Genomic DNA, 13,254 nt, shown 5'->3' with positions numbered 1-13,254 from the left:
GACAGGGTAATGAATACCATAGTAGATCTGGGCTGGCTTCTAAACCTACTGGAGTCAAGGCTAGAGCCGAACAAAGTTCAGGAATTCTTGGGTTTAATATTGGACTCGAGGAAAACAGGAGTTCCGCCTCCTAGCTCAGACAAAAGAGAAGATTATGAATCTGGTATCAAAAGCATTGCTGAACCCCTCCATGACACTAAGAAAGGCGATGTCGCTGCTGGGTTCCCTTTCTGCCTGTTTACCAGCAGTTCAGTCAGCACAACTCCACACAAGGGATCTCCAATAGGACATTTTAAAAACCATGTTACACTAAGGGGTCGCTTAGAGGGCCACATGACTCAAAATTCAACCACTATTCATTCGCTAGTTTGGTTGAAGGAGATCCACAACCTATCAAAGGGAATTCCTTGGGTAATAGAGAGATCCCAGATAGCTACCACCGACGCAAACCCCATGGGGTGGGGAGCTCACCTGGGCGACAGTCACTCGGGGTATGGATAGGACAAGAGCTTGAGGCATCCTCAAATTAGAAGGAACTTTGGGCAGTAGGGCACACCTTATCAGCCTTCCTACAGGGTCATCATGTTTGGGTATTCTCAGACAATTTGGTCGTGGTAGCCTACCTAAACCATCAAGGGGGAACCAGATCCATAGGCCTAATGGACACCTCTTCCAAAATCTTCAATTTAGCAGAGAACAATCTTCTATCCATTTCCGCGTTACACATTCGGGGAGGGTAGAAAATTAGAAGGCAGACTTTCTGAGCCGCACTCAATGAAGACAGGGTGAATGGGTTTTAAATCAGTCCATTTTCAATCACATTGTGGAAATGTGGGGGACCCCAGTCATAGATCTGTTTGCCAATATCAACAACAGAAAGGTGGAAACCTTTTGTTCTCTAGACCCCTGGGGGAACCCTCAAGCCTTAGAAGTTTTTATGATCCCTTGGACTCAGAGTTTGGCATACGCCTTTCTCCCAACCATCCTTATCCCAGCAGTACTACAGAAAGTCAGGGAGGACTGATCAAGGCTAATATTAATACCTCCCTTCTGGCCAAAAAGAACCTGGTTCTCCTGGCTGAGGATGCTATCGATTACCGATCCTTGGGTTCTTCCTGACCTTCTGTCTCAGGGACCGGTGTTCCACCCTCAGTCAGAGAATCTTCACTTAACAGCGTGGAATTTGAAGGGGCGCTGTTGAAGGAAAGAGGGTTTTTGGATCATTTAGTCTCTACGCTAATGAAGAGTAGGAAAACAGTCACCACAAAAATCTATGGCAAAACCTGGAGAAAATTCCTGTCCACTTCGGGGGTAAGAGTTCAGGATGGGGTCCCAGTTACTGAGATCCTGGAGTTTCTGCAGAAGGGACTAGAACTTGGACTGGCAGTAAGTACCTTTTTAAAGGTACAGGTAGCAGCCCTAGGAGCATTGTATAATGAAAATGTAGGGGGCAACCCATGGGTAGCATGGTTTATCAGGGCCGCCGCAAGGTCTAAACCATTAGACATTCAAAAACTACCATCTTGGGATTTAAATCTAGTTCTATCAGCTCTAACAGGTCCCCCACTTGAGCCTATAGTCAATCCCACTCAAAATTATATCACTTAAAACTGCCCTCCTGATAGCCCTAACATCAGTCCGGAGGGTAAGTGATATCAAAGCCTTGTCTGCGGGTCCTCCCTTCACAAAAATTCTGGATGAAAGGGTTATACTAAAACCTGACCCGGCCTACCTACCAATGGTAGCATCTCGATTCCATAGGTCCCAAGAGATAGTCTTTCCTTCCTTTTGCTCAAACCCTAAGAGTAGGGAAGAAGAAAGATTTTGCACATTAGATGTGAGGAGATGTCTGGTTCAGTACCTAGAGTCCACCCAGAGGTGTAGGAAGGAAGGATCTCTCTTTGTATTTTTTCAGGGATCTAAAAAAGGACTCAAAGCTTCCAAAAGTACTATAGCGAGATGGATAACAGATGCGATAGCCTTGGCCTACTCAGCCAGTGGAAATGTCATTCCAGAGGGGCTGAAAGCTCATGCCACAAGGGCTATGGCGACCTCCTGGGCTGAAAGGTCGGATGTATCGATAGAACAAATCTGTAAGGCGGCCACCTGGTCATCACCTTCTACCTCTTTCAAGTACTATTGTCTAGACCTAGCCTGTTCGTCTGACTTAACCTTCGGAAGAAGGGTTCTTCAGACTGTGGTCCCTCCCTAAGTAACAAATCTCTGTAATTCTCTCCATGGTGCTGTCATGGGGGGATAGAGAAACATAGTTACTTACCGGTAACGGGATTTCTCAGAGCCCATGAAAGCACCCGCTTATTCCCCCCATCATGTGTGCAGTGAGCACGTTTTTATTGTCTGTAGTTTATGTATAGACACAGTGTGTTTCTATTAAACAATATGATAAAAGTATTTTTTTTGTTGTCACTAACCTGGAGGCCCTCCGATGCTCTGTAAACCAACTGATGTGGGGGAGAGGTACCACCCTTTTATTCTGTTGGTTCCTTGTCCCTGAAGGGCGGATCCCCTCTCTCCGTGGTGCTGTCATGGGCTCTGAGAAATCCTGTTACCGGTAAGTACCGTAACTATGTTTTGTTATATAAACACGTTTATTTTCTTTGTGTATTGGAACAACACAAAAAAACTGACTGGAAAAAAAGGCAAATTAGACATCATTTCACACAAAATCCTCCAAATAGGCAGGATAAAATTGTTGGCACCCTCAGCTTAATATTTTGATTACACACCCTTTGTAACAACTGCAATCAATTGCTTCCTATAATCATCAACAAGCTTCTTACATTTCTCAACTGAAATTTTGGACCTATCTTCTTTTGCAAACTGCTCCAAGTTTCTCATATTTGAAGGGTATTTGAAGGTTGTCATCTCGCCACAGGTATTCATTGGGTTTGAAATCTGGATTCATTGCTGGCCATTTCAGAACTTCTCAGCGCTTTGTCTCCATCCATTTCTGTGTTCTTCTTGAAGTATGTTAGGGGTCAGTGTCCTGCTGTAAGACCAGTGACCTAGGACTCAAGCCTAGCTTTTTGACACTGGGCACTACATTGTGACTAGTGATGAGCGAACGTGCTTGGATAACGTGCTATCCGATTATTTTGGGCTTTCTAGAATAATATGTTTGAGTCCCTGTGGCTGTATGATTCGTGGCTGTTAGATAACCACAAACAATGCAGCCGTAGGGACTTGAACATGTTATCCAGGCACGTTCGTTCATCACTAATTGTAACCCAAAATCCTTTAGTAGTCTTCAGATTTCATTATACCTTGCACGCAATCAAGGCGGTAAAACAAACCCAAAACTCCTTTGAACCTCCAACATATTTGACTGTAGGTACTGTGTTCTTTTCTTTGTAGGCCCCATTCCGTTTTCAGTAAATAGTAGAAAGAGCTTTTTGGAGAAGCACAATCTTGGTCTCATCTGTCCACAATATGCTTTCCCAGAAGGATTTTGGCTTATTCGCATATATTTTGGCAAACTACAGTCTAACTTTTTTGTCTGTTTCAGCAGTTGGAACCTTCTGTGTCTTCTGCTGTTGCGTTTCATTGCATTCAAATGTCGACAGATAGTTTGCACTGACACTGATGCACCCTGAGCAGGATAGCTTACATTTCCAGGACGTCATCCTGACAGCACTATGGAGGACGTCCTCCTCCCCCTTGCTGGGACAGGAAACACACGAGAGTTCAAAAGGTCCGGTCCCACCCCCATTCCTCAGTGTTTTTCCTGTCCCTGCAAGGGACACATGAGAGAAGCTGCGCGGCTTACCGGAGCTCAGGGGGATCGTGCGGCTTGCCAGATCCATCCCCCTGTCAAGAGGCTCAGGGCAGAAACCCTCCAGAGGGGGGTCCCTCTGCTCCAAAGACCAGCGGCCGCTCCTCCCGGTGGGGGGGCTCTCGGCTGCGGACGCGGTCCCCGAGGTCGGCAGCCTCCATACGGCGTGGTACGCCGGGCTCTGACTCTTCCGGCGGAAGTTCCGGGGTCCGCGTCACTTCCGGTTTGCGCCTTTCGTTGCCGGCACTTCCGGTAACGCTGGAGATACAGGGGAGGCGTGCGCTCCAGCAGTAACTCAGGAATTGCAGCGCTCAGCAGAACGCTGACAGCCGCAAGGAGCACCGATAATCCGGAGCCATGGAAGGCATGCCACCTGAGGATGGGGTAAGTGCGCAGAGCGCAAACTCCCCCTGCACCCTGGTAGTAAGAGCCACCCTGTTATTTTCCCTATCTTATATTGTTTAAGGATAAGGGAACTCCAGCGGTCCCCCCTGGTCAAGTTAAGAAGTCTGGAAAGGCTTCTGGGAAGTCCAGTAGATGTCCGTTATGCAGTACAAAGCTCCCGGACGCTCATGGCAAGACCTTATGTGCAGATTGCACATCTAAGGTTATGAGAGAAGAGCAGCCCTCCCTATTGTCTGAGATGAGGTCCTTAATAAGAGAAGAGGTCCAAGCTTCTCTGGCCACCATGGTGGAAAAGTCCAGCCCTATGCCCAGCCGGAAAAGGGCCAGACGGGAGCTGGATTATAGTTCTGTTGACAGGTCTGACTCTGAAGACCTTGTCTCTGAAGAGGAGGGCGAGCTTCCATCTGGAAGCCAGGAGCATCAAAGGAAGTACCTGTTCCAGGCGGAGGACACGAACGAGCTGGTGCAGGCGGTACGATGCACCATGCAAGTAGAGGAGTCATCTAAGCCGCAATCCAGGCAGGACCTGATGTTTGGGGGACTTATGTCTCGTCGGCAGACCGTCTTCCCAGTGAGCGAACATATCAAGGCTATGGTTCTTGAAGAGTGGAAAGAGGCAGAACGTCGGCTGACTCTGTCTAAAGACTTTAAGGCGCGCCTACCCTTTGAGCCGGATGATGTAAAACTATGGGATGAGATACCCAAGGTGGATGTCCCGGTGGCAAAGGTCGCAAAGAAGACAGCTATTCCATTCGAGGACTCATCAAGCTTGCGCGATCCGATGGATAGAAAGGCGGACATATTGCTAAAGAGAGCCTGGGAGTCCTCAGCGGCTCTAATTAAGACCAACATTGCGGCTACCTCGGTAGCCCGGTCTATGCACCTTTGGATGGGTCAATTAGAGGAGCATCTTTCTAATAAGACCCCAAGGTCAGAGATCCTAAACTCCCTTCCCATAATGAAATCGGCTACTGCCTTTCTATCTGACATGACTGCTGAGTCAGTCAGATTTTCAGCCAGAAATGGATCATTGTCTAATGCGGCTAGAAGGGCAGTCTGGCTAAGGTCTTGGTCGGGGGATAACGCGTCCAAAACTAAATTATGCTCAATCCCCTTCTCAGGCGTGAGGGTGTTTGGTCCTTCCCTTGACACTATATTAGAGTCAGCTTCGGACAAGAAAAAAGGGTTCCCAGAGGACAAGCCTAAAAGTCCTCAGTCCTTTCGGAGGGGGTTCCCCTTTAGAAAACAGTCCGACTACAGGTCCGACTTCCGAGGGGGAAGGTCCAATAGAGGCTTTAATAGGGGTTCCCGTGGCCACGGCAGTAAGAACAGGAGTTTCTTCTTTAGCCCCTCCTCTAAGTCTAAATCACAATGACGCCACTCTTATAGGGGGGAGGCTTCGCCATTTCGCGGTAAACTGGAGCAGAGTCACACAGAATCAATGGGTCCTTCGCACTGTGTCAGAGGGCTACAGTATAGAGTTCTACTCCCCTCCACCAGGCAGGTACATCGTACCCACGGTGGTTATGCAGGACTCTCCCATGTTGAAGGACTTAATGGAGATGCTTTCCTCCAGAGTCATAATACCAGTACCACCGCCAGAAGTAGGCCAGGGTCACTACTCCTCCCTGTTCTCCATAACAAAACCGTCAGGCGATTCACGTACGATCGTAAATTTGAAACCCCTGAATGCCTGGGTCAGGTACAAGAGGTTTCGCATGGAGTCCATCCGTTCTGCAATCCTTCTCATAGATCAGAACGCGGTAATGTGCACTCTCGATTTGAAGAGTGCCTATTATCAGGTCCCTGTCCATCATCTATCTCAGAGGCTTCTGAGGTTCGCGGTAGCTCTGCCGTCCGGGACCTGTCACTACCAGTTCCAGTGCCTGCCGTTTGGACTCGCCTCAGCACCTCGTGTGTTTACAAAGCTGGTGTCAGAGATTGTGGCTTTCCTGAGAAACCAAGGGATTACAATAGTCCCCTATCTCGACGACTTCCTTCTGATAGCAAGAACACCAGAGATCCTATCGGATCACAGGAACCGGACCATCGTGGTAATGGAACACTTAGGATGGATCGTCAACTGGCAGAAATCAGACCTGATTCCGGAACACAAAAAGGTCTTCCTGGGTGTCTGCCTGGATTCTGCAAACAGAATATCCCTACTGCCCGAATCCAAGCTGGAGACAATACAGACTCAGATCAGACTCCTACTAGAACACAGAGTTTCAATAAGGATGGCCATGAGAGTGCTAGGCCTAATGACGGCTTGCATACCATGCGTGAGATGGGCACAGTTCCATTCAAGACCTCTACAGAGCTTAATCCTCTACAAGTGGGACCGTCGTCAGTCTTCTCTGGACAGTATTTTATATCTACCAGATCCAGTACGAAGATCTCTCCTTTGGTGGACAAACCCAAAGAATCTAAGAATCGGGGTACTATGGGCTACCGACCCATACGTAGTGGTTACTACAGACGCCAGCGCCTGGGGCTGGGGAGCTCACTTAGAAGGAAGGATCCTCCAGGGACGATGGCCTCCACACGTAGCAAACAACTCATCCAACTTCAGAGAACTGTATGCTGTCTGGGAAGCCCTGAGAAGAAATCGTCAGACTCTGGAGAATCGTCATGTCAGGATATTGTCCGACAACGTGACAACTGTTTCCTTCCTAAAACACCAAGGAGGCCCAAGGCACCATCTTCTCCAGGAGCTGGCGGGGAGAATATTTCGCTGGGCAGAAAGGTCGGTCCTTTCCATCTCCGCAGTCCATCTGGAAGGCTCCCAGAATGTCGTAGCAGACTACTTGAGCAGAAGAAGAGTGTGTGCAACAGAGTGGGAGCTCAACCACGACATCTTCCAGGAGCTGTGCCGGCGTTGGGGCACTCCCAGCATAGACCTCTTCGCAAACAGGAGAAACTCGAAGGTCTCAAGGCTCTTCTCGCTGAACCCTCAGGATCTGCCGGAAGGGATAGATGGTCTAAGTCAAAGATGGACGGAGCCCCTCTCGTATGCATTCCCTTTAGCATTAATCCCGGCTGTTCTCAGGAAGATCAAGGAAGAACAGGCTCGAGTAATTTTGGTAGTTCCATACTGGCCAAGAAGGAGTTGGTTCTCCCTTCTGGTAGACCTGGCGATCGAGAATCCAGTGGAGCTCCCTCACAGACCAGACATAATCCACCAGGGACCAGTGTGCCATCCGGACCCAGAGAAGCTACATCTCTCAGCCTGGATCCTGAAAGGAACATCCTGAAGGCAAGAGGCCTGTCTGACAAAGTCATAACCACTATCAAGGCTAGCAGGAAGCCGGTCACGTCAACAATCTACTTGAAGATCTGGAGGCGTTTCTGTCTGGAGGGTGGCAGGTCTGAGGTTGCGGCAGGCACTCCCGACTTACCCAGAATTCTGGAATTTCTGCAAGCTGGGTTCGATAAGGGGCTCAGGCCAAGCACCTTGAAGGTGCAGATCTCGGCACTTAGCTCCTTCCTAGACTATCCTCTGGCAACTCACCCTTGGATAGTTAGATTTATTAGAGCCACCCAAAGATTGCGCCCCACCATTAGACAGTTGTCTCCTCCCTGGGACCTTAACCTGGTCCTGAAATTCCTCTGCAAAAATAATTACGCATCGTCAGATAACATGTCCATTTCGGCCCTGACACGTAAAACGGCATTCCTGGTGGCGATCACCACGGCTAAGAGGGTGGGGGAAATCCAAGCCCTGTGCACAAGGGACCCGTACCTCCAGATTAGGGACGATAGCGTGGTCCTTAAACTAGATCCCTCGTTCATTCCAAAAGTGGGAACTCTAAAAAATAGAAACCAGGAGATAGTGTCACCATCCTTTTGCTGTAACCCTTCTAATTCTAAAGAGGAAGCTCTGCATTCCCTTGATGTCAGACAGGCGGTCATTGACTACCTGTCAGCCACCAACTCATGGCGCATTGATCCAAATTTGTTTATTTTGTTTGGCGGTAAAAATAAGGGAAAGAAGGCCTCTAAGGCCTCCATTGCTCGATGGATCACATCTGTGATCTCCGAGGCCTATCAGTCGGAGGGCATCCCTCCTCCAAAGGGTCTTCATGCACACTCTACTAGAGGGATGGCTACTTCTTGGGCTGAGAGGGCAGGCGCCTCTCTAGAGCAGATTTGTAAGGCCGCTACTTGGGCTAGTGCAAATACCTTCTGTAGGCATTATAAACTCGATGTCCTGTCCGGTCAGCATACTGCATTCGGGAGAAAAGTTCTCCAAGCGGTAATCCCACCCTGAGGAGGTGCTTTGGTACTCTCCATAGTGCTGTCAGGATGACGTCCTGGAAAATAGGTATTAAGCTTACCGTTAATTATGTTTCCAGGAGTCCATCCTGACAGCACGGGTAATTCCCTCCCTGTTAATATAACTATGCTTTGTAATATGAACCTGACATGCCTGTAGTATGTTCCTAACATATGATGTAATATGTTTCTAATATATGGTGTTATGTTTCTTTACCATTAAATATTATTTTTTTGCATCTCCCTTGAGGCGGTTCTTGTTACAACACTGAGGAATGGGGGTGGGACCGGACCTTTTGAACTCTCGTGTGTTTCCTGTCCCAGCAAGGGGGAGGAGGACGTCCTCCATAGTGCTGTCAGGATGGACTCCTGGAAACATAATTAACGGTAAGCTTAATACCTATTTTCTTTGGAACTTGATTGGTGCTGCTTATCCACCATCCGGACTATCCTGCATTGCAGCCTTTCATCAATTTTTCGTTGCCGTCCACGTCCAGGGAGATTAGCTACGGTGCCATGTGTTGTAAACATCTTGATTATGTTGCACACTGTGGACAAAGGAACATCAAGATCTCTGGAGATGGACTTGAGAACCAAAATTGTTGAACAATATCAACAATCTCAGGTTACAAGTCCTTAGACATTTCTCTTCTCCTCTTTCTGTTCTCCATGCTTAGTGTGGCATACAATTCAAAGAATGAGTCAACTTCACCCTTTTTTATCTTATTTCAAGTTTTATTTTCATATTGCCAATACTTGTTAAAACTCACCTGAAGCAAGTAATGCTCATCACATGCTTGAAACAGTTGTTTATTTTGGAAAGTTGCCAACCATTTTGTCCCTCCCATTATTTGGGTTAAGGTACCGTCACACTTAACGACGCTGCAGCGATATAGACAACGAGCCGATCGCTGCAGCGTCGCTGTTTAGGTCGCTGTAGAGACGTCAAACACAGCAGCTCCAGAACGATGCAGGAGCGATCCTGTGATGTAACGGTGACTCACTTATCGTTCTCACAGGTCGTTAGCTCCATGTAAAACATTGCTGGCATCGTTGCTTTTGCTGTCAAACACGACGATACACGCCGACCTGACGACCAAATAAAGTTCTGGACTTCTAGCTCCGACCAGCAATATCACAACGGGATCCAGATCGCTGCTGCGTGTCAAACACAACGAGATCGCTAACCAGGACGCTGCAACGTCACGGATCGTTGTCGTTCTCGTTGTAAAGTTGCTCAGTGTGAAGGTACCTTTATGTGTGAAGTTCTGTCCAGTTTGCCTTTTTTTTTTATTTAATTTTTTTGTTGTTGTTCCAAAACGCACAAATAAAATAAATGTATATACTCGAGTATAAGCCAAGATTTTCAGCCCAAATTTTTGGGCTGAAAGTGCCCCTCTCAACTTATACTCGAGTCATGATCGGCGGTGGGGTCGGCGGGTGAGGGGGAGAGAGGACTGTCGCATACTCACCTAGTCCCGGCGCTCCTGGCGCTCCCCCTGCCCGTCCCACGGTCTTCGGTGCCGCAGCTCTTCCCCTGTTCAGCGGTCACGTGGGACCGCTCATTAAAGTTATGAATATGGACTCCACTCCCATAGGGGTGGAGCCGCATATTCATTCCTCTAATCAGCGGTAACGGTGACAGCTGACAGAGGAAGAGGCTGCGGCACCCGGAGACCAGCTGTCCGGGATAAGGAGCCAGGGACGCCGGGAGCAGGTGAGTATTACATAGTTACCTGTCCCCGTTCCACACGCCAGGCGCGGCTCCGTCTTCCCGTCCTCTTGCTCTGACTGTTCAGGTCAGAGGGCGCGATGACGTACTAGTGTGCGCGCCGCCCTCTGCCTGAACAGTCAGTGCGGAGAGACGCCGAGACGGGACGCTGAGGAGCTGCAAGCAAGAGAGGTGAGTATGTCTTTTTTTTTTTTTTTATTGCAGCAGCAGCATTATAGATGGGGCACAGCTTTCTATGGCACATCTATGGGGCAATAATGAACGGTGCAGAGCATTGTATATGGGGCACAGCTTTCTATGGCACATCTATGGGGCCATAATGAACGGTGCAGAGCATTATATATGGCACAGCTTTATGTGGAGCATCTATGGGGCCATAATGAACGGTGCAGAGCATTATATGTGGCACAGCTTTATATGGAGCATCTATGGGGCCATAATGATTGGTATGGAACATCTATTTTTATTTTTGAAATTCACCGGTAGCTGCTGCATTTTCCACCCTAGGCTTATACTCGAGTCAATAAGTTTTCCCAGTTTTTTGTGGCAAAATTAAGGGGGTCGGCTTATACTCGGATCGGCTTATACTCGAGTATATACGGTAATAAAACGTGTAATTGCAATAATTTTCTGGGATAAATACTTTATTTTCTGGAAAAACTTCAAGGGTGCAAACCCTTTCGACCATGACTATAGTACCCATAGGTCTGCTTCATTTGTTGTTGTCGTCATACTGACGTCTATTTCTTTTTTTTATATTGAGAAGTATAGTTTGTACTTTGTACTGAATTGTGGAGATTCACTGTACACTGAGAAATGTTGATCTCTATCACAGGTTTGGACTGCAGATGTCACTAGACCCTTGTGACTGCTTGTATAACTCTTCAGAAACTACACACTGCTCCTACATTTTTTAAATTTTTTTTTTAAGTTTGATATACATATAATGTAAATATATTTATATAATAATAATATATCTTAAGTTATGCCTCTGTCTACTACTCTGTAAACTTGGAGCCATGTCGGGCATTTTACAGCTTAGTTACTGACTAGATACAGACCACAGGTTCATCTACTTTGTGTGAACCCCTCTTAGATTACTATGTTGCTTTTTCTCTACATACAGTAGATCCAGAAATATATGGACAATGACACAGGTTTGGCATTTTAGGCTACTTTCACACTAGCGTCGGCGTCGCAGTGCGTGGGGCCGACGTACCGACGCATACTGTGAAATAGAAGCACAATGGGGGCAGCGGATGCAGTTTTTCAACGCATCTGCAGCCCCACTGTAATGTCCGGGGAGGAGGGGGCGGACACGACGCACAAAAAAACCTTACATGTAACTTTTTTTGTGCCGACGGTCCGCCAAAACACGACGCATCCGTCGCACGACAGATACGACGTGTGGCAATGCGTCGCTAATGCAAGCCTATGGAGAAAAAACGCATCCTGCGGGCAACTTTCCAGGATGCGTTTTTTCTCCAAAACGACGCATTGCGACGTGCGTCGTACGACGCTAGTGTGAAAGTAGTCTTAGCTGTTTTCCAAAAAAATATTTAGATGGTTATAAGCAATATAATAAAGCTCAAACTCTCAGCTTTAATTTGAGGATATTAACATCCATATTTGAGTAAGGGGCTACAGTAGGAATTACAGCTCTTTAATATGAACAGTATCTCAAAAGCTTTTTAGTGGGCTTCATGGGCTATTTCCTTATTAGTGCATCATCATTTAAGCAGGTAAAAAGTCTGGAGCTGATTCCAGGTATCACATTTACAAATAACACCTACACAGAGGCAGTACATACTGAAGACATAATAGTAGTCCCATGCACCTGATAGTACAAATGAAAATATTAAGGCTTAAGAGGTAACCTGATAAGACAGACATGGATAGGAACCCCACATGTATCGCCACTTAAGAATGTGGCTTCTTCAGGGGTAGGAGTATCACCATGTAGGCAAAGTTGTTTTTTTAGGAAAGCAGTGGACGCTACATTACTTTTATGGAAGTCCTTACCTTTAGTCAGTTGATATATGTGCAAAGCACTGAAATCTGTGTGATCTGTTCTAAATTTATCAAGCTTTTCTAGATAAATTATTTGAGTTCCAGTAAGTGCTTCTACACTTTTGAAGTCAGGGGGATTCAGAAGTACTAGACAGGCCTGTTTGTCTGCCACAATCACAGATGCTCTGTAGCCAATGTCCTTGCCAGTAGTGGAGGTCTTGAGCAGGGGAATACCGCCATTAATTTAGAACACCCTAATCTGGGGTTTGAAAACCAGGGAGCCCCCTTTTAAATGGATATTCTGGTTAAACCAAGTTATTGCATTTTCACTGGATAGTAGGGGTATGATTACTGAATCTCCCACTGATCACCAGAACAAGGCCTTTTGTTATCGCCGTAGTGCACATGCCTGACCAGCGCTTCACTCATTCCTTATGGGAATGCCAAGACAAAGCACTTTGGCATGGAGCGGCAGTCGAGTATGTGCACTGTCGCTCTGTTCTAACCAGTATGAGAGACCTGTACTAGTTATTGGGGCAGGTTTCAGTAGATCTAGAAGTTTTCACCTATCCTGTGAAAAGATACACTCTTAAGCATGGTATATAATGGATTGGAAAAGTTGCAATTTTTCTATAATTGTAGGCCACGCACTGTACATTTTTTGGCTTTCTGTAAAGCTTTTCCTTTGGCAGATGGTCTGTAGCCAAGAATTCTGATCTTCCATTTTTACATGCAGGATAATTGTTTTTTACATTTTTTTTTATATCGGTTGTAATTTTTGGTGTATGCTTAAAAAAAAAAAATTACATCTAATGCAGCCGTGTATTTGATATATTTTTTTCACTGAAAATTTAATATGGAGCATGAGCCCTTGACACCGAACTTGTATAAACGTGTTGCAGACTTGTTCTTTGTCTTTTGCAGATAATACATACGACTATGTTCCCGCCACAGTAAATGTGTGCGCAGAAGCCGTGAAACTCGTATTTTGTCTGATAATGGCTATTCGAATCATTGTGAAGGGTAAGTTTTCGGCAGA

At 46.7% G+C, this 13,254-nt stretch overlaps 1 protein-coding gene across 6 annotated transcripts in view; it reads left to right on the top strand.

Moving 5' to 3' along the window:
• Window positions 1-13,254, top strand: part of SLC35A5 (solute carrier family 35 member A5) — a 61,893-nt gene that overhangs the window by 15,174 nt on the left and 33,465 nt on the right. For 4 of the 6 annotated variants that reach the window (XM_077294833.1, XM_077294831.1, XM_077294832.1 and 1 more), the window contains one exon: window positions 13,140-13,238. In XM_077294833.1, the coding sequence (XP_077150948.1) occupies window positions 13,140-13,238 (99 nt within the window). Of the gene's footprint in view, window positions 1-9,492; window positions 9,722-13,139; window positions 13,239-13,254 lie in introns of those variants that run through there. The other 2 variants (XM_077294834.1, XM_077294835.1) reach the window with 1 other exon arrangement.

The sequence above is a fragment of the Ranitomeya variabilis genome, chromosome 3 (genome assembly GCF_051348905.1).
Source record: "Ranitomeya variabilis isolate aRanVar5 chromosome 3, aRanVar5.hap1, whole genome shotgun sequence".
NCBI classification, from domain to species: Eukaryota; Metazoa; Chordata; class Amphibia; order Anura; family Dendrobatidae; genus Ranitomeya; species Ranitomeya variabilis.
The sequence above is the reverse complement of the archived record's forward strand: the minus strand, read 5'-3'. Positions and strand labels throughout refer to the sequence as shown.